Source organism: Gobio gobio (assembly GCF_949357685.1).
Source record: "Gobio gobio genome assembly, chromosome: 25".
Taxonomy (NCBI): Eukaryota; Metazoa; Chordata; class Actinopteri; order Cypriniformes; family Gobionidae; genus Gobio; species Gobio gobio.
Window position 1 is genome coordinate 18,040,882 of NC_137121.1, and position 23,086 is coordinate 18,063,967.

Here is a 23,086-nt window from a genome sequence, read left to right on the forward strand (position 1 = left end):
TACTTTTGAGTGTGTAGCAGAAGAGTATGCAAGCTTTGGGACATACTTAGTCATCTTTAACGGACTCTGTTGCTTAGTTACTTGCATCCCGTCAACGTTTAAACTGCCCTGTCAATCATCGTCACAGTTCAAATCCTCCACATTCAATTTAATTTCCTACCATATCGGAGAGAAATGTAGTAGCACGTTGATCTGCCATTCGTGGGTCTTTAATGCAGAGACTCCTCTCATGTGTTTGCAAAGTTAATGGCTAAACATATCATTACAAAGGTTCACAATGCTGCTGCAGGGGAAATATAATGTGGATAATATTGAATACATATCTTTTCGCCAGGTTAAATACTGATAATTGCTCACTCAAACCTCTTTATCTAACTCTCTCTACTTAACCGTCGGACTTGCATAACCGTCATGTTTGTAGTTTTTTTAACACTTTTTATCTGCTTTTGTAGTTCTAATCGAATCCTCGTCCATCTCGCAATGGGTTATGGGCAATATCAGCCGTTAGAGTGCGCATCGATATGCACTTCGAATTATGACCGGAAATAGTAGACCATCCGGGAATCTTTGGAATACTATTTTCAACATACTACGATTTGGGATATACTAATTCTTTTTTCGAATCCTATTTAGTATGGATAGTATGCGAATTGGGACGCAGCGTATGTCTTTGACCGTGAGCACGGAAAGACGCGTCCGGGGCGTGCGCACTATCTAGTGGACTTTTGTTTTCAAGCGCTCAACTCACTCGCGCATGTGCTGTTGTGCGGACGGCCGAAGTGTACTTTGGCCTTGAGACAAGTGAAAGCGACAGTGAAATTAAATACAGTATGTGTTGCACAAAAATATTTAGCCATTACTTGCAAATACTGTTGGTCTGTTCAAATGAACCTTTAGTACAATTATTTTAAACATGTAAAACAGGTAATACAAAAACTAATTAATTACCTCATTCGTGAACATGATTTGTGAATTCCATATATCTCTGGATGGTGAAAACGACTTCTCCCATCGTTCCACTCTCCTTCATAGTGTCATCAAGCTTCGCCTTTGTTATTGTTTTGAAAATGCAACTATGCTTTGAATATGCAAAAACTTACATATTGTACCTTTAAAGAGCACTGTCAGATATTTAATACAGTAAATCACAAACCATTAAGCATCTATCAAGACATTAATTATGTCAAGATTGCTTATATACTATCTTGTAACCGTTTCATAACTTTAAAGTGAACATAAAATGTATTTCCAACCCATTTTACTAATGCAATCTGATGTATTTGAATAATCAACTAGAAATATTGTAGGGAAAGACTTAATTTTATCCATCTGGAATTGATTGGATTGTAAAAAGTTTCGTAGCAGAATGGAGTCAGGTGGCTTGAAAAGTAAGAGCGATTCCTCATGTCATCCAAAATGGTGTGGCTCCCATGAGCAAAGAGAGGAGGAAGATTTGAAACTGCCACTGAGATGAATGTGAATGATAATAGACAGTTTTCTCCAGGTATGTCATCTGAAAAGGAGCAACTGTAGAAACAGAGCAAAAAACAAGCTTTTTTTTTTTTAATTTTGGAATAACATTGTAGAGATTAACTGCACACAATAAACTCAGAAATGTGCATTAATAATTAAAACTTTCATTAGAATGCTTTAGTTTTAAAAGAGGGTTTGTTTAATTGGTGATTTTATGTACATAACATCTCAACGACAGTTAAAAATAATTCCTGCTGCAGTTTGGAGCAGATGGGGAGTGCGAGTCAAATCAGTGATCTCAACTGATGTGTTAGGATCCGAAAATAAGTTGCAGGCCTGCCAGGACAATAGGGAAAAAAATGTAAATAAACAAATGCAAACCATTTGAAATGTAAATCAAATTATTACATGATATGATGACAAATGAATTGCATATTTTTGGTGAGAAAAGTCCTCAAATAAGGATAGACATTATGATTATTAAAGACAAGGCTGGCCTACCGTCCGCAGCCCTGCTGGGGAAAAAACAGCTAAAACCAGCTAAGCTGGTTGGCTTGTTTTAGCTGGTCTCCCAGACTGGTTTTAGAGGGGTTTTGTTTTGGACACTTTTTTTTTTAGCTAACCAGGTCAGTCTTAGCTAGTCAAACTGGGAGACCAGCTAAAACCAGCGAAGTCCAGCCAACCAGCCTAGGCTGGTTTTAGCAGGTTTTTCCCCAGCAGGGAGCAATAAACGTATGATGTCAAAATATGAACATAAATATTCATGAATACTGAAATTTTAGGATTACAAAACAAAAACAAAATTACCTTTTTTTTTTAAACGAGGAGAAAACGCTTCTGTTAATGTTCCATAACTGTTAATTGTCAAAGGCCGTGTGTCCAATCATTTTGGCGCTTGGAAGAAGCCAGCCAAATTAGGCGAATAAAAATAGCATTACATTTTTTACATAGTGAACAATTTGGTATTCCCCACTTTATGTCGAATAAAAACCAGTTGGCCTCAACCATTACTGCTGTTTAACTTCATTGGCTGTCAACATCAGCGCGCGCTGCAACATGGTGCGCGTGTCCCCCTGGCTCATGACGCCGTCAAACAAGCCGTGCGCGTGCTGCCGAGCTGTAAACCCGCTGTCAAACAGTGCGGACGAGCGCGAGAGACATCCGCACATATCCGAACAGCTGCAGCTTCCTGTCACATAAGATGTGCTGGAGACGCAAAGCCGAAACGTTATACGGGAGATCATTCCGCCGGGCTGCATGAGAGCAGAACCGCCGCCAAACGCGTAAAGGATTTGTGCCTGTTTCTGCGCGCGCTTCGCACGTGGGGATGTTGCGATGGCATGCACGAGGAGAACCAAAACTTTGGTGTCCACGTGCGTGATTTTAAGCGGCATGACCAATATTTTGTGTCTGCTCTACGTCGGATGGATCACCAATTATGTGTCTAATAACGGCAACGTCAAAGTTGCAGGGAGGACGCATGAGAAAAAGTTTGATGATGACAACAGAGGAGAAACCCTGAGGATTATAGAGAGACTAGACAGGCTGGAGAGTGTTGTTAACCAGCACATACAAGGTAATAATGTTTTTATATGACAACATATGGTTTATAATAATTGCATGTGCTCTCTTTACAGTAGCCTATTAACACAGGCGTACTTGCAGTAGACATGAAGATCAATACAGGTTTAAAGGGGCTTTGCACTTAAGATGCTGATGAGCCTCTTTTATGGCTCTGTTTCTATATACACCCACATGCATGAATCATATATTTATAGAGATGCATTGGATGCCGATCATAATACTATAGCACCTCTATCTGGACTGCATTAATCTCCTAACAGATCACTGTATTCAGCTGGTGCAGTGTAAACTCAGGTTTATTGCAGCTAGAGAGTGGTGCATAAATTTAGCACTTGGCAAAGTCCTCACGTAAACATCAGTAGTCCCACGGCTGGTGCCATCGTGTTGCTTTGCTGGACTCAAACAGGATAGCTGGGCAGTGATGATAACCTGCAAGAGTTTGAACAGCCGCTCATCCTCATCATTAGTGTACTGTTGATGTAAATCTGATTCGGCGGTGTTAAAATTCTGGCCTTGGAATGAAATAAGAGGGTGTTGTCTCCAACATAAACTTCCATTTATGCCTTAACAGGATTTGTATGAGGAATTGTATTACTGTAAGGTATTAATGCACGCATTAATCTTGTTGAGAAGGATTTGGCTGGATTTATGGGATATGTTGGCCTGTACTATAAGTACCGCTCCGGTGCTGAGCTCAAGGTCTTAAAGCTTGCTTCTCGCAGTCACAGAGAGGCCATAAATGTCAATCAAAATATACCTTGCACACCTACACTGCAAGGCACTTAAGCAAATGAGTGTAGCTACTGCTTGGCAAGAAGATACAACATTGTGATGCCTTCCTCCCTTGTCATTAAATGGATAGTTCACCCCAAAATTAAAATGATCCCATAATTTACTCACCCTTAAGCCATCCTATATGTAGGCTACAGTGGGGAGAACAAGTATTTGATACACTGCCGATTTGGCAGGTTTTCCTACTTACAAAGCATGTAGAGGTCTGTAATTTTTATAAGTACACTTCAACTGTGAGAGAACTGTGAAAATCCAGAGAATCACATTGTATGATTTTTAAATAATTCATTTGCATTTTTTTGCATGACATAAGTATTTGATCACCTACCAACCAGTAAGAATTCCGTCTCTCACAGACCTGTTAGTTTTTCTTTAAGAAGCCCTCCTGTTCTCCACTCACTACCTGTATTAATTGCACCTGTTTGAACTCATTACCTGTATAAAAGACACCGGTCCACACACTCAATCAAACAGACTCCAACCTCTCCACACTGGCCAAGACCAGGCAGAGAGCTGTGTAAGGACATCAGGGATCAAATTCTAGACCTGCACAAGGCTGGGGTGGGCTACAGGACAATGGGCAAACAGCTTGGTGAGAAGGCAACAAATTAGAAAATGGAAGAAGCTCAAGATGGCGGTCAATCTCCTTCGGTCTGGGGCACCATCCAAGATCTCACCTCGTGGGGCATCAATGATCATGAGGAAGGTGAGGGATCAGCCCAGAACTACACGGCAGGACCTGGTCAATGACCTGAAGAAAGCTGGGACCACAATCTCAAAGAAAACCCTTAGTAACACACTACGCCGTCATGGATTAAAATCCTGCAGCGCACGCAAGGTCCCCCTGCTCAAACCAGCACATGTCCAGGCCTGTCTGAAGTTTGCCAATGACCATCTGGATGATCCAGAGGAGGAATGGGAGAAGGTCATGTGTTCTGATGAGACAAAAATAGAGCTTTTTGGTCTAAACTCCACTCGCCGTGTTTGGAGGAAAAAGAAGGATGAGTACAACCCCAAGAACACCATCCCAACCGTGAAGCATGGAGGTGGAAACATCATTCTTTGGGGAGCTTTTCTGCAAAGGGGACAGGACGACTGCACCGTACTGAGGGGAGGATGGATGGGGCCATGTATAGCGAGATCTTGGCCAACAACCTCCTTCCCTCAGTAAGATCATTGAAGATGGGACGTGGCTGGGTCTTCCAGCATGACAACGACACGAAACACACAGCCAGGGCAACTAAGGAGTGGCTCCGTAAGAAGCATCTCAAGGTCCTGGAGTGGCCTAGCCAGTCTCCAGACCTGAACCCAACAGAAAATCTTTGGAGGGAGCTGAAAGTCCGTATTGCCCAGCGACAGCCCCAAAACCTGAAGGATTTGGAGAAGGTCTGTATGGAGGAGTGGGCCAAAATCCCTGCTGCAGTGTGTGCAAACCTGGTCAAGAATTACAGGAAACGTATGATCTCTGTAATTGCAAACAAAGGTTTCTGTACCCAATATTAAGTTATGCTTTTCTGATGTATCAAATACTTATGTCATGCAATAAAAGGCAAATTAATTACTTAAAAATCATACAATGTGATTTTCTGGATTTTAGATTTCGTCACTCACAGCTGAAGAGTACCTATGTTAAAAATTACAGACCTCTACATGCTTTGTAAGTAGGAAAACCTGCAAAATCGGCAGTGTATTAAATACTTGTTCTCCCCACTGTATATGACATTCTTCTTTCAGCCGAATACAATCAAAGTTATATTAAAAAATGTCATGGCTAATCTAAGCTTTATAATGTCAGTGAATGGCAGCCCTAAATTTGAAGATCAAAAAATCATCCATCCATTATAAAAGTAATCCATAAGGCTCTGTGGGGTTAATGAAGGCCTTCTGAAGTGAATCGATGGGTTTGTGTAAGAAAAATATACACATTTAAAACTTTATAAAGTAAAATATCTAGCTTCCGGCGGACCTCCTTCTGTATTCAATTTACGAAGAAAGTGTAATGCCTCTCGCAGTTCAAAACACTTACATCTGACGTCATCGTCGCGCTGGAAGCCAGATATTTTACTTAATAACGTGTTAAATATGGATATTTTTTTCTTACAAAAACCCATCTATTCGCTTCAGAAGGCCTTTATTAACCCCCTGGAGCCGTGTGGATTGCTTTTATAATGGATGGATACACTTTTTTGGGCATCAAATTTTGGGCTGCCATTATACAGCTTGGAAGAGCATGGACATATTTTAATATAACTCATTTTTGTGTGAACTATCCCTTTTAAAGGTGCTGTATGTAAGTTTTTCACTTTACTTAACCATAAAAATACCCTAATAATACCATAATATGCAGGAAACATGCTACATTCACCTACTTGTTTTTTAGAAAAACAATACTACAGCCAGTTATTTTACTTTGAAATGTGCGTTCTGTGTCAGAATGTCTGTTTTTGTTTTGGTCAGTGCGATACAGCACACCGCCAGTTTACCCAATAGTATTTCGACACCACAGGTTGCCAGTTGGCGGTAAACACATGCAGTGTATTGCTGCCATGGAAGCCAGCAAACAAACTGGGTCAGAGATTGCAGATTCTACCCAACCCTAAAAAGCCTCAGCATCCATCAAAAAATCTCTATGAATGAGAGCATATTAAAACGTGGCTAAATCAACTAATCAACATACAGTGTGGTTACATTGTCAATTGTGCTTGCTCCTGTTGCGTGTCCTCAAGCTGGCAACCCACGTGAGCTTCGAGTCTGAGGAGGAGGGGGCAGGGAAACGACAATCTCCAATATTTTGTATTTGGACTGCAGTACCCATTTCAATCACTAGGTGTCAATTCTACATACCGCACCTTTAAGTATTTATTTTAGGTGAAATGTGTTTTTTTTATTTTAAAATACCATACAGAGAAAACCATTATTTTGGCTGATTTCCTTAAAAAGTGGAAACATTGTGGCTCCTTGGTCCTGTCAAAATGTTGTGCTATTTTTTGAGCCTTCTGATTAGCCTGCCAACAGCAACATTAGCTCAGCCAATAGCATTAGTTTGGAGAGGGAATAGTTGTTTGGCCTACCAATGGAAGATGAAAGTTATGTGGGGGGAAATAACTATAACTATAACTAAAACTTTTTTTCATGTGCTTTTTAGCTTTAGAATTTAAATATTTGAATATATTAACAATCATTTATTAATTTAAATACTTTAATTTAAAGTCATCCTGCAGCTCCCGTAGAAGTTTACTAGGGTCCCATAGTGGGCCCCGAGCCCCTGTTTAAGAAAGAACCACTGCTCAAGTGCAGGTTTTCCCAAACTGGAGTTTGAGAGTTGAAGAAAAGCTAATAATTAATTAAATCTTAAAAATGTCAAATTAAAATAAATAAATGATATAAAAATAAAACCATATGAAATTGTTGTTAAATTATTGAAATATTAACTTAATTTCAGAGGGTACTTGAAGTAAATATTATAGATAAAAGGGATTTGGCTAACCAAAAAGTTTTGGGAATCCCTACAGATTTCACCTTTAAAGGATTCAAACCCCCAATTCCCGTATATAAACTGCTCCTCTGTACTTTAAGTCAAAGACATAAGTCTTAGAGAAAGAAATAATCAAAGCATCTCAGATTTGCTTGCAGTCTCCTCCAGTTGTACGATAACTGAGTTAGTGGCTCCTGCCAGAGAGTCTTATTTCTCCAAAGTCCATTAAAAGTGAATAGTCTGGTTTTCACACCCATCTGAACTGTCTGATTGCATTGTCATTGGCAGAGACCGAGAACGGACCTCCAATGACAATTTTTGACAGTTTTTGTTGGCATGAGCAACAGTGTTGTGCTGTCTTACTGAGAGAAAGAGATGTAGCCAATTCTTCCGTAACCCAGTTTCAATTAGCAAATGTGAACATTGGTTTGTGGAAGGTCACTGTGGAAATACCACGTTTATTGTTTGGCTTTGCTAGGGATGTTGTGACAGCCAGGTTTACGTTTTCTAGTGTTTTGTTATTTGAAATGTGGAATGTAAGGTGCTGTAGAGTTAGGGAGAAAGCAAGAAAAATATGTCAAAATTAGGTTTAAAGTTAAATTAGCAGAACTTTTCTCAAAAGGAAAATTCTGCCATTATTTACTCACCCTCATGTTGTTTCAGACCAATATGATGAACTTTTTTATGTGGAACACAAAAGAATGTCCAGTCTTTTCTTTCTATTGTGATGTATATCCGAGTGAAACGGCTTATCGAATGAGAAAAAAAAACTTGGAGTTGATTTAGTTCATCATGAATTGATTGGATAATGATGTGCACGGGTTAATCATTAACAATAAATGTTGCAATATTCCATTGTCCAATTGTACATTTTTAAATATCTGCTTAATTAACTTAAATTACTAAACAATTTGTCGGCCAATATCCACAAGTGCAAACCCTATGATGACTCTGAATAAAGTCTGTACATCTATACCAATTCGGTACACGCATGTTACTATGAATGGGAGAAAGCACAATATGATGAAAAAAAAAGCCTGCCTTTCAAATAAAAGAGCCAATCACAAACTGTTAAAGTTATCGTACTGTAGCTGCCATTAGAAGTTCCCGTTCCCATAAAAACAGTCAGTATCCTGAGACGCATGCTTGGTACTACACATGCACATTGGCTAGAAATATACACTCACATAAAGGATTATTAGGAACACCATACTAATACTGTGTTTGACCCCCTTTCGCCTTCAGAACTGCCTTAATTCAACATGGCATTCAACAAGGTGCTGAAAGCATTCTTTAGAAATGTTGGCCATATTGATAGGATAGTATCTTGCAGTTGATGGAGATTTGTGGGATGCACATCCAGGGCACGAAGCTCCCGTTCCACCACATCCCAAAGATGCTCTATTGGGTTGAGATCTGGTGATTGTGGGGGCCATTTTAGTACAGTGAACTCATTGTCATGTTCAAGAAACCAATTTGAAATGATTCGAGCTTTGTGACATGGTGCATTATCCTGCTGAAAGTAGCCATCAGAGGATCGGTACATGGTGGTCATAAAGGGATGGACATGGTCAGAAACAATGCTCAGGTAGGCCGTGGCATTTAAACGATGCCCAATTGGCACTAAGGGGCCTAAAGTGTGCCAAGAAAACATCCCCCACACCATTACACCACCACCACCAGCCTGCACAGTGGTAACAAGGCATGATGGATCCATGTTCTCATTCTGTTTACGCCAAATTCTGACTCTACCATCTGAATGTCTCAACAGAAATCGAGACTCATCAGACCAGGCAACATTTTTCCAGTCTTCAACTGTCCAATTTTGGTGAGCTCGTGCAAATTGTAGCCTCTTTTTCCTATTTGTAGTGGAGATGAGTGGTACCCGGTGGGGTCTTCTGCTGTTTTAGCCCATCCGCCTCAAGGTTGTGCGTATTGTGGCTTCACGAATGCTTTGCTGCATACCTCGGTTGTAACGAGTGGTTATTTCAGTCAAAGTTGCTCTTCTATCAGCTTGAATCAGTCAGCCCATTCTCCTCTGACCTCTAGCATCAACAAGGCATTTTCGCCCACAGGACTGCCGCATACTGGATGTTTTTCCCTTTTCACACCATTCTTTGTAAACCCTAGAAATGGTTGTGCGTGAAAATCCCAGTAACTGAGCAGATTGTGAAATACTCAGACCGGCCCGTCTGGCACCAACAACCATGCAACGCTCAAAATGCTTAAATCACCTTTTTCCCATTCTGACATTCAGTTTGCAGTTCAGGAGATTGTCTTGACCAGGACCACACCCCTAAATGCATTGAAGCAACTGCCATGTGATTGGTTGATTAGATAATTGCATTAATGAGAAATTGGACAGGTGTTCCTAATAATCCTTTAGGTGAGTGTAGGCTGTATATGCTTTTTTAGTGCTATTTGAGCATAATAAACAACATTCATGGGACAGTTCATGCTTTTAATATGCGAGTTTGGCAAGCAGTTTGAGATTTCAGTATTTTGATAGGAGTTGGTCTTGCATGCCTAAAATGGCTGCCGGATATGGCCATCAAATGCGCTGGCTTTCATTGAAAGAGACGTTATGAAAACATTGGTCTGTTTTTTTTTAACACCCCAAACATGCCCAACAACAGCAACATTGACTCAACCAATGGTGTGAGTTTGGGGCAGGGCTACCAAATTGGATGACCAATAGCATGCAAGGAGCATGTTTGAGAAACCTGATTGATAATTTGCTTTTTAAATGTAGTACAGCTTAATTTGATAAATTTTCCACTCACACTGCGAGTCCACAGTTTCCATCTGCTCATGGCCAATTAAACATGCTTCCCTCCTCTTTGAAGCCTTCAAAAGCATGGCCTCTAACAGGATCCAGTTTATGGCGAGTACAGTGGAGTCTTGTTTGAATGCTCATGGGTGATTGCTGTGCAAACAGCTGCTGAGTTATTCTGTACATCTGAACTGCAGTGCTGTAACTTACCCGTTCTCTTCCCATTTTCACACAGCTCTGCACTGGAGATCAGCAGGGAGTCTTGAGTTCTATAAAAATACCGCCTTCATACTATTGTCTTTTCTTCTCTGTGCCCTGTTCACAAGTTCAAAAGTTCATGAGTCACACTTTCGAGCCGAGTGTTACCCCGCTAATTTATTTTGGACTGTCTCATTACGGTGCGCTTGCCTGACAATTAACGCTGGATGTTTTTGCACGCACACCCCGCAGGCATGTGTTGTTCTGTCGTACCGCCTGTTAAATACCACCTGAGATTGTTATCGTTATCAAAGTTGTTTTTGTCCACGGTTCTCTCATTATAGGATAGGACACACAAGGGCTCGTTTTAACAGTACGCTTCACTTGCTGATGGGAAATGAAAGAGAAATGCCAAAGGGAAGAAGTGAAGTGGGAAGAGGATACTTGATAGCATGGAGGTTACGAGGAGCATTAAGACTGAACCGTGGAAAGTTGCTTCCTCAGCCTGTGATTTTTCACAAAAGGTCTTGATTGGCACTTTAAATGTGCTGTAGTTAATTAAGCCGGGTAATTGCTCAGACACCAATTTTGATAATTTTGATAATTAAATGAGTTGTCTGTGGTGGCAAGGCGTGCTCAGTCTAGACAGTAAAAATGTATTACCAGAAGTTTATTTACTGCAATCTTTCTGTTAAAAAACATTATTTGTTTTTATGATCAGGTACATGGTAACCACTAAAAGATTTGTTGTGCATAACTTAAAATAGGGATGCACCAATAGGGTTGGGTACCGAAACCCAGTATATGTATATATTAGGGGTGTAACGGTACACAAAACTGACGGTTCGGTATGTACCTCGGTTTTGAAGTCACGGTTCGGTACGAGTTCGGTACAGCAGATTTACAAAATTGCTTTTTATTTATTTTTTATATTTAATAGTGGTTTACTGGGGAAAAAAAGTGTCTGTCCTTGAATGAATTAAATTATATCTAAAAGTTTATTTAAGATATTTCTTTAAATTATATAGGGAGCCCTTATTTGTACATTAATATTAAAGGTTCACAACAGAGCCCAAACTATTAGCCTAAATTCAGTTGCTATTAATTTTTAGGTATAATAATCAACACTCAAATAACACATTGTATGCAAACATGTAAACTTCAGGCAAAAACATAAGGCAGTTTTTGCATTAACTTCTAAATCTAATTATAAAATAGTTTTTTTCTCCAAATCGTTGTTGAAAAATATTAATTTATATACGTCTGTCATTTTCAAGACAGGTTTATTTAACATCCATGAAATAATCAAGACATCACTAACAGGTTAAGTAGAATATAATGAATATAACGGCTAATATAGAGCATATATTTAGCGAAAGAGTTGATTTCTCTAGTGAATAAAAGTCTGTGGACACTGAATGACTGCCTGAGGTGAATGTGACGCTAACGTTACATGACATTGTTTAGTTTACACGCAGTTATATTGACGTCTTTCCGCCGTTGAAACACTGATTGAGCGATTACCCCACATATATACATGACAGTAAGTTGTAATGTATCCTCATACCTTCAGATCGTCATTCATGTTTATTCTTTAGTAAGAGAAGATCGATCGCCTTCACAGATGATCGCGTTCACGCGCGTGCGCGTCGCGCGGCCGCTTGAACTGTGATCAGTGACCAGTCACGCCACATAGAGCGTCAAAACGGCATTTATCGTTTGAATTTCGTGATAAAATGAACTGAATACTTAATATGTTTGTGTGGGAACTTGGATTGAAGTGTGTTCCGCCGACTGTGAACTGTTAAAGATTGCATTCGGAAACCGTTTGATAACGTTACACGTGTGCACCGTTCATAAATGATCGCGTTCACGCGCGCGCGGCGCGCGGCCACTTGAACTGTGTTCAGTGATCACTGATCAGTCACGCACATTAAAGAGCATCAAAACGTCATTTATCGTTAGAATTTCGTGATAAAATGAACTGAATACTTAATATGTTCGTGTGGGAACTCGGATTGAAGTGTGTTCCGCGCTTACAACAAACCGACTGTTAACTGTTAAATATTACATTCATAACCGTTCAGTACACGCGTGCACCGTACCGGAAGCTCTGTACCGAAACGGTTCAATACAAATACGTGTACCGTTACACCCCTAGTATATATATATAGAGGTCGACTGATAGTGGATTTTACCGATAACTAGGTTGGACTGCACTTGCCCACAACAGATTAATCGACTGATAGTTTTTTTTTAATAGATAATGGATAAAAAAACATAAGTAAAACGGTGCTGAACTTTATTACAAGAAATAAAAGAACAGTACTGAGCCATGAAAATGTGCTAAATTAAAAACATATAAATATGAATATTAAAATGAGAAGTTCTAATAGAACAAATTCTTCAGAAAATAATTTAAACATTAAAATATTACAGGTCAAATTTGTTTCTTTTGCTATAACCTAGAAACATGCATGTACATTTCATACATGAACTATAAGCATTATGCAATATACATTGTATTTTATATATTAATATGAGCAATATAATTTTTCTTTGATCTTTCATGTTAGTTCATAGTGCATTTACCAAGGTTAACAGCTAAAAATAAAAATTCAAACTCAATTTAATGTAGAAATTAACATGCTAACAATGAACAACACTTCCACAGCATTTATTAACCTTAGTTAAAGTTACAAATGGAATCTTATTGTAGTCTTGCCATTTCATACAAATCCAACAGCTTTTTTAGAAGGAGATTATCTAATTAAAAAAACGAATGCGCTTCTGCTTTGTTTATATTTCTGTCGGCAGCATGATGATACAGTTTGCTTTCTCACGTCACTAATTTTATATATGCAACATTTGGGTTGGACTTGCGTGCGTTTTTATGACATTATTGTTATTATTTACATGATTTAACTGCTTGAGGTAGTCTACTGCTAATGTTAGCGTCCTGTCAGCCTCGTCGACAAACATACACACTGCTGTTCTTTACCTGCTAATGCAGCATCTAGTCAACAAATTAATTACTTTATAATGATTTGGAAATAAGTACTGTAGTGTTCTGTATTTATACCTTTTCGCTGTCATGTTTTAAATGCATCTGATGTGTCAGCACTCTCTGTGCAGCGAGTGTGAAGCCTCACGTGTTAATGTAAACAACACGCGCGGGGATAGTTGTTATTTCGCCTCAAGAGGCCGCTCTTGTGCTATATAATTAGGGCTGGACCAGAATATTTGAATATATTCGTTCGGTGGGTTGGTATTCGGTTTTTGATGTTGGGATTCGAATATTCGTTTTTTTTGTTGTTGTTTTTTTTGTCTTGCAAACCCGGCATCCCCCTCGAAACGGTTCTCATTCGCTCTTGCATATGTTTACACTATAAAATCTTGCGAAATACAATACTTTTTTTTTTACAACTATCTTATGTCTTAGTCGTTTTGAAAGGAACACGCCAACTTTTTGGGACTTTAGCTTATTCACAGTATCCCCCAGAGTTAGATTAGTCCATACATACCATTCTCATCTCCGTGCGTGCCATAACTTTCTGACGCACCGACCCCTAGCCTAGCTTAGCACAAAGACTGGAGGTAAACGGCTCCATCTAGCCTACTGCTCAATAAGTGACAAAATAACGGCAAAATTTTCCTATATTCATGTTGTGATGTGTTCTAGTTACACCATGTACTAAGACCGATGGAAAATGAAAAGTTGCGATTTTCTAGACCGATATAAGGGTATTCTGGGTGATAGCGGCCCTGAGCGGAGTGAGCGGGCTTGCATAATAGGTCAGTATTATTAAATTGCAGACAAAGATTTTGGATAGCTAGGTTGGCTTGTATTTTTGATGCGGAGTGGGTGCGATAGGGGGTCTAACCTCAGATTCTTTCATAGGGCCCAAAATTGCTAGCGGCGCCCCTGGGGTCATGATTATGGTTATGGGAGCCATTTCCGTTTGATCGAACTGTTTTTTGTAGCCTTTGTTTGCCTGTGTCATGGTGAGGTCAGCTCCTGATAAACACTTTTCTTCCCCTCTGTCAGTGAGCTCCATTTAGGGTGCATCCGGCTGCACTGATTTGTCAGCTTGTCTCACGGAGGTCTGTTGTCTGGAGAACAGCCCGTAATCAAGCTAGAGCTTCGGTAATCCTCAGAGCTCGAATCAGCTTTATTCCACCGTCCAGTCAGATGTGAGCTGAGGGAGGAGGTTCGAATGAATGACAAAGTGATTTGTCTTTATGATTGCATCTACTGAAATCTGACAACAGATGCAGATACAAACTTATAGCGAAGTGACTTGTCTGATTCAGTCCAATGATCTGATTTGTTAGAAAGAATGGCCTTAGTTGATTCACACATTAGACAGCACTTTGACCTGTATGTTCTTTTGTTGGATGCCGTTAGCCAAGCAAACTGTCGTCTGGTGCTGCTCCTGAATAGTGATGCTCACTCACTGAGCCAATGACCCAGGGTTAAAAAATGAGTCAGTTGCCCTTGACCAAATACTGTGTGCAGTTGAGATGTCCTTGCTTGAATGAGTGACAGTTCCCTGAATATCATGGAGAATCTGTAGCATATTAAGTCTCCTGAGGCTTTTCTAGCTATTACTTGGCGGCAACAAAAAAATGTAACTACTCTAGATTTATTTGTTTATTTATTTTGGAGAAATTGACACTTTTGTTTATGGTAATTTTAGCAAATAAACTGATGCAAAGCTTATAATAAGTTAATTTATATATATATATATATATATAATTGTATTAGGGCTGTGCAATTAATCGAATTTCGATTTCGATTTCGATTTTGCCTCCCAACGATCACCAAAATAGTACAATCGAGAAAAAACGATTATTTTGCCTTGCGTTCTGAATGAAACGCGCACGTGCACATCCGCCCCTCCCGAACCCACAAATCTCTCTCAGGTCGTGACTCGTGTGCATATCATCCGCTGGAATTTAAAAACTCGGCGCGAGTAAAGATGGCAGAAGGAGGGCAGTTACAGCAGCGTTTGGTGAGCAAAAAAGGCAAAACCAACTCCGTTGTCTGGGAACAGTTTGGCTTCGAGGAATCAGACGACGAGCAGAAACATGCTACGTGCAAGATTTGCTACATGGTAGTGGCTGCAACGCAAGGGAACACCACGAATTTGTTTAACAACTTGAAAATTAAACAGAGTGACCTATGACAATCTAATAAAGAAACAAAAACTGACGAGAGCAGGGGAGCCGTGTAAACGTCCTTTTTTTCCTTCATATTTTTCAAATAATTCTCTCTTTGTAAACTTTGTTCAATGCATGCGAGATTGCGAGTGCTGCCATATTTTCGAATATGACCAGTCGTTTTCACCGTCATCACCCGGGTTTAGTGCTTTAGGGTTTAGGTTTAGAATGAGAAGCCGCGCGCGCTGTGAGAAAATGTGTCTCTGTGCGTTCATCCGAGAGCGCGCACACGTCTCTCAGCGCGCAAATATTGAGTTCTCTTTCAAGTCTTGCTCTTAAACGGACAAACTCACACAAAACGTATGTCAACATGTCCATCTTGATGAGTATCTTAGCAGACATAGTCTGTATATGCCTTAAGTGAACTTTATACAGTCGAGAAAGAAGACGCGAGGTCTTAAAGGGGCAGTAGCCTTTACTGCTGTCTGTTTAATGTCAAACAACAAAAGACAAGGACATCACTCACCGCTCTTGATTGAATAGCTTTTGTAAGTTTAATAGGATTAATCTTTAATTTATGCACTCAAATATGCAATGTTATTTTACATTTGATACATTTCTGTACCTGAAAACTAATGTTAGACGTACCTGAAAAGCATAGCCGAACCATATTGTTGATCTTATTTATTTGTGGTTATCATTTTTACGTGAATACTTTTATACTTTGATTCGAATATATGTTATATTATTTATTTTAATAGTTCAAAAAGTACAACAAATGTTACAATTTCAATTGAATTGTTGAAAGGTGTATTTTTAATAAATACAACACATTCCCAAAGTCATGTGAAATAATCGTGTTACATAATCGTGATTTCAATATTGACCAAAATAATCGTGATTATGATTTTTTCCATAATCGAGCAGCCCTAAATTGTATATATCCCACCCACCTGTTAGTGGGTGGGATATATTAGGCAGCAAGTGAACATTCTGGTCTCAAAGTTGAAGTGTTAGAAACAGGAAAAATTGCAGCTCTCCAAAACTGCAGCTCTTGTGGGGTGTTCCCGGACTGCAGTGCTCAGTATATCTATAAAAAAGTGGTCTAAGGAAGGATCAGCGGTGAATCAGCGAGAGGGTCATGGGCGGCCAAGGCAGATTGATGCACGTGGGGAGTGAAGGCTGGCCTGCGTGGTCCGGTCAAACAGACAAGCTACTGTAGCTCAAATTGCTCAAGAAGTTAATGCCGGTTCTGATAGAAAGGTGTCAGAATACCCAGTGCATCGTAGTTTGTTGTGTATGGAGATGCATAGCCGCAGACCAGTCAGGGTGCCCATGCTGACTCCTGTCCACCGCCGAAAGCAGTGGGCATGTGAGCATCAGAACTGGACCATGGAGCAATGGAAGAAGGTTGCCAGGTCGGATGAATCATGTTTTCTTTTACATCACGTGGATGGCCGAGTGCGTCACTTACCTGGGGAACACATGGCACCAGGATGCACTATGGGAAGAAGGCAAGCCGGCGGAGGCAGTGTGATGCTTTGGGCAATGTTCTGCTGGGAAACCTTGGGTCCCGCCATCCATGTGGATGTTACTTTGACACGTACCACCTACCTAAGCATTGTTGCAGACCATGTCCACCCTTTCATGGAAACGGTATTCCCTGGCGGCTGTGGCTCTTTCAGCAGGATAATGCGCCCTGCATCAAAGCAAAAATGGTTCAGGAATGGTTTGAGGAGCACAACAACGAGTTTGAGGTATTGACTTGGCCTCCAAATTGAACAAACAAGTCTGATCCATTGAGGCCCCACCTCGCAACTTACAGGACTTAAAGGATCTGTTGCCAACAATCTTGGTGCCAGATACCACAGCACACCTTCAGGGGTCTAGTGGAGTCCATGCCTCAACGGGTCAGGGCTGTTTTGGCAGCAAAAGGGGGACCAACACAATATTAGAAAGGAGGTCATAATGTTATGCCTGATTGGTGTATATACACTGGTCAAAAGTTTTGAAACATTAACATTAACAATATTTTTAATGTTTTTGAATTTTCAGCATCATTACTCCAGTTTTCATTGTCACATGAAATCATTCTAATCTAATATGCTGATTTGATACACAGCTTTTTCCATTAATGACGGAAACAGTTGTGCTGCTTAATATTTTTTGGGAACCTGTGATACTTTTTTCAGGATAGTATCCTTTTCTTTTCTATTTTCTTACAATTATAAATCTTTTTGCTATCACTTTAAAAAAAAAAAAATCAATTTAACACATCCTTGCTGAATAAAAGTATTAATTAATTTCAAAAAGAGAAAGAAAAAAATGACTGACCCCAAACTTTTGAACGGTAGTGTATATTGTTACAAAATATTTCTATTTTAAATAAATGCTGTTTTTAACTTATTCATCAAAGAATCCTAAAAAAATCACAGGTTATAAAAAAAATATTAAGCAGCACTGTTTCCAACATTGATAATAAATCAGCATATTAGAATGATTTCTGAAGGATCATGTGACACTGAAGACTGGAGTACATTACATTTACATTATTTTTGTGTATGCTTTTAGATATTTACAGGGACGTCGTTAGGCCTATTTTAGGGGGGCTGAAGCTACCCCAAAATGTTCCTAAGCCCCCCTAAATGATAATTAGAACAACGATAACAATTTGATTTATCAATAACTGTATCCTCATTCATATTTAGACGCAACAAATTATAAATATCCAGCTACAAAAAAATAGCCGAAAAGTCGGAAGTTGGACAGAAATACGAGTTGTGCTATCAAGATGATGCACCGCGTCTCCTTGCATTGGTGTGAACTGTGGCAGCTTTCAGAGCGTTGCAGACCGGAGCGCTACGGCAAGTTACTGCCTGGACTCGAGGATTCATCTCCTCTCGTCGTTACCAAGGTTATAATCGTTAACGAAAATGAACGAAAAAGCTAAAACTCGGTGGGTTGTCGTTAACTGAAAAAAAAAAAAAAAAAAAACAGAGGCATTACAAAAAAAAAACGATATATCTAACCAAATCTGTATGTGTGTTTGGCAAAACTAACTAAAATAAAATTATAGATTAAAATGTCCTTAGCTGTCGTCTTTATCAATGTCTTTCATAGAGCAAATAACGTTCAGCTGCATTTCCTTTCCCTGCGTCTCTCACTCACGCACGCCGCGCCCCACACACACACATACACACACACACACACACACACACACACACACACACACACACACACACACACACACACACAGCCCATCCCCTCCGTGCGAGTGTTTGACGTTGAAACTAGCAAGTTCGCGAAAGGTTGGTATCTCGTGAACACCTTTACACAATCACACATTAAAAAGTGGTATAAAAATATTTTTAATTCAGGATATAATTTTGTCAGTGTTAATGTCGACCCGAGAAAGCGATTGCTACTTTAGAAAGTTAACTAGTCACAAGTTTGAGGTAAAATGCACTTGGGTTGTCGACGTCAAAACACTATATAAGCTGTGATTCAAATATTAAATAATGTTATGTCATTAGGCTATTGTAGGCTATAGGGTAAATTTAGTATAGGGTGTGAAAATTGTACAGCTGTGGCATTTGTATAGGTTTAGCTCAATTTAGGTTTAGCTGTATATTTGTATTTTAGCTCAAATGGGTTGAATACATGCGGTTCTGTGTAATTAAATAGCATTCTGTGGACAACTTATATAGAGAGGAATTAGATATTGTGTGCTATTACTTTATCATGTACATGAGCAGACAGATAGCATTTTCATTGTTTATAGTAACTCATCAGGAGCAAAGTCTGGCCTAAGTAAATTCCCCCATGCAGCTTTGATGTGTCTAAAAGCTAACATTACAGTAACTTTTCTTTAACAGAGTAGAAATGGATGAAGAGGATTTCTGTCACATTTTACTTGTTAACATCTTGGTTTCTTGACTGGTTGTTGACATAAGTGTAGCTCTAGATGTGAGTGCAAAGATTTTGCAAACGCAAATTACAAATACCCTGGGGGCTAAGCCCCCCCTGTCTTCCAATCCTAGTGACATCCCTGGATATTTAGATATCATACATAATGAAAAGAGCAAACACTAGCTACTCCACTAAACCAATGAAAGAGCCTTTAGGTTCGTCATAGAACAAAAACCAAACCAAACCAAACCGTGGAGACCGTCTGTCATAGCTGGACATCTCATACACTGACCCATGAGGATTTCATAGAGACTGGGCCGTGGCTCGCCCAGCGGTCGGACCTGAGGGACTGAATTCAAATGTCTCTCCGTGACTTTATTAACCTTTGCACTGGTTAGAGAGTGCAAGAGTATATCGCCCACAGCTGGAGCTGCATCTTAAAACTCTAATCACATATGCGCCACAGTGCATCCTGACAATTGTGCTCAAGTTGTGTACATCAGGACAATAATGCCTCTTGAACAGAAGCAGAAAACAGATCAGTGGAGCTGTCTCTTGTTATCAAGGTGCTAAAGCTGGAGAGGCATTGTGTTTGTAAAAAGCCCTGTATGACTGTCTTGATGCATTTGGAAAAGTTGAGTCATGTGTTTTGCTTACACAAAAATAGAAGTTTCTTCACGTCATGTTTGTATATGCTTATTTAACAGATGATTCATACATGGCTCAATCAGATTTTTATGGATCAAGATAAACTCGCAATTCTGACTTTATTTCATGCAATTCCAAGTTTATAACTCACAATTTTTTCCTCAGAATTGTGAGGTATAAACTGAATTGTGAGAGAAGTCAGAATTGAGATATAAACAATTTAAAAAGGTAATTGCTTTTAAAATCTTTAAAAAAAAAATGTATATCTTCTTACTGTCTGTTTTTTGTAGGTCATTGGATAAATCTAAATATAAATTATGGCTCCTGCTCAACAAATGATGAGGATGTTGAAATAAACTATGGCAAAAGTGTTGTAAATGACACGCATGTGAGTTCTGGTGGGTCGTATGTGTCATGTTGTGACTGGATAATTTATTGTAATGCAGTACTTGGTAGACACTTTGTAAACATGGCTCCTAGGAATTATTTTTCAGTCACATTTCACCCTCCGATCTGGCATTTATGTAACATGTTTTTATTTAAATAAATAAGTAGCTCAACAGAATCACAGATGGTGGAGTTTTGACTTCTTTTAGTGTGTGTAATAGGGACCTGTGCTGGGTTGTCAAGACTCCGCTAAAACTGACAGCTCACTCTATGCATTAGGCCACCTGTTAATGAACTGACATGAGAGAGAGGGAGAGCTTGTAATTGATGAATTATTTTAGTTGAAATAAAAATTTAATATGTGATTAAGTGATTTGACATTTTAAATGTCTTTAATTTTTTCCTAATATATCGTTTTCTTATAAATAAAAATATATAAGTCTTAATGCACAGATCTTTGACATTCAGGAAGTATCATATTGTTTTGTTCTGTCCATTGCTATGGTTATCACTGTCAATCGGATTCAATCGTGTATTTAAATAAGATTGTCAATCCAGAAACTTGGTAATGTGTAATTAGCAGCATGAAAAAATATATAGTATACAGAAAGCAGGCAAAGATCGCCTCCATTATAATCACTAAAGCTGTCAATTATAATGCAGGGAACACAAATCTGCACTCTTGTGAAAACTCCTGTTATAATCAATGAAGCTTTGCAATGAATCTCTTATTGACTTTGTGTTTATACTTTGTTGGTTATAATCAAAAAGAGTTTGTGAGCGTGCAGAACAAAAACTCAGTTTTTCGTGGTGTTGAGCAGATTCTAACTAACTTAAACAAATCTGATTGGCCATTGCGTTCACTCGTTCAACAGATATCTCTGTGATTGGCCACAAAGCTCAACACTGCAAAAACATGTTGAAAATAGAAACCTTTGACACACAGCATTTAAACAAACACTCATGGCAACGTTTTAAAGTGTTTTAAAGAAGCTGGCTATCAGCAAGAAGAACGCCAGGTATCACCATTCGTCACATTAAATGATCAAATAAATATTTGGTGGGACAATGATTCATTTTGGCATTCACCAAATTTAGGAGAGAATTTGTGTGTATATATTTTTGAAAAATCTGTACATTTTCTGATGTACAATTATTATTGTGATTAATGTGAAAATTGTGTACTTGATTTAATTAAATATTTGAATCAATTTACAGTCCTAATTAATTTATACCATTCTCATATACTGCAGCCTTTAGGAACACCAATACACTATTCTACAAAATGTCACATTTGTCAAAATGTATGTCACATAAATGTGTTTCTCTCTCTCTCTTCCTTTTTTTTTTTAGTTTTTTTTTTAGTTTTTGTTGGCCTTTGAGTGCACTTTGTGTTTTCTGCTTCCATGTTTTCAAGGTCACTACAGTAATTTAATCTAGAGCGTCTTGTGCTTTTATTTGTTTGGCAGAAGTGACGAAGCTGGATGAGGCCGTAATCATAATTTTTTTCTCCAGGATTGTGTTTTGCATGTAGAAATTAGAGGCAATGAGCTGTAACATTTGATTTATGAGGCCAAAGTCATTCATTTTGCAAGGAAATCAACAAACATGCTGTTCTATAGAGGGAACAAAACACTTGCCTTTATGCAAAGCCTGTTAATGGTTCAGACACAGATTTGAGATTTGGAGCCCACACATAATAATGCATTATATCACCCGAGGGACATTCACTGCCATGTAGCCTTGTACTAATGGTGTTCTGATGATTAGCATGGCCATCCGGGGCCGCCCGTGCACTCGTATGGACATCCTGGCGACTTCTAGGTCACCTGCTAATGCAATTACTAGTACAGCCCACGGCCGTCCATGTGAACAAAAGGCCATGCTCAATTTCAGAGAAACTGAAAGAACACTGTTTTCTTGGAGCATCTTTTTGTTGCTAGTCCTTTTATTTTCTGCAGTTTTTAATACAAACCAGTGAATGTTATCAGTGTGACAGGAAGTCTAATAAAATGCAGCAAAAAGAAAATGGGCTTTTATAATACTGGTGTCAAGGACAGAGGACTGCTAAACAAGATATGTGATCGTTTAGACTCTGACATCCAAGGACAGGGTTGTGAGTGCAATAAAATGGATTTTTAGAACAGAGCTTTTGCCTAAATGTAGTAATTTTTTTAGGTGGGCACCCTCGGTAACACTTTATTTTAGGGTTCAATTCTCCTATTAACTAGTTGCTTATTAGCATACATATTACTAGGGTATTGGCTGTTTATTATTACTTATAAAGCACATGTTAATGCCTTATTCTGCATGACCTTATTATACATCCCTTAAAGCTACACTGTGTAACTTTTTTAGTCTATTCTTAGCTAAAAACACTTAGTTCTTTCAAAAATATGTGCTCATTAATGTATATTTACTTCTTTCAAGTAATAAAGTATTCTCGTAAGTTTATAATATACCATTGAAAATACATAAGGTAATGGGATCTAACGGTGGTCGCCATGTTGCCCCTCCATCTTGAAAGTACATTAGCCAAAGAGGGACATACCCGTAAATTCAAGCTTCGCCTTTCGCGTTTTAACCGGTTTTAATACTCGATGGTAGAGCTCTGCGCGGGACTGTTTTCTTCATCCTGCTCCCGCCCGCACCCGCCGAATTTCTGACCATTACCGCCCGCTCCC

General features: G+C 39.1%; 1 protein-coding gene across 1 annotated transcript in view; it reads left to right on the top strand.

Annotated features, from left to right (window-relative positions):
* Positions 1-2,592: 2,592 nt before the first annotated feature.
* The window catches only part of galnt18a (UDP-N-acetyl-alpha-D-galactosamine:polypeptide N-acetylgalactosaminyltransferase 18a), an 84,746-nt gene continuing 64,252 nt past the window's right edge, over positions 2,593-23,086 (top strand). Inside the window, exon 1 of the mRNA XM_079809407.1 lies at positions 2,593-3,049. Within this exon, the coding sequence (XP_079665533.1) occupies positions 2,809-3,049 (241 nt within the window). The 5' untranslated portion in view covers positions 2,593-2,808. The remainder of the gene's footprint in view (positions 3,050-23,086) is intronic.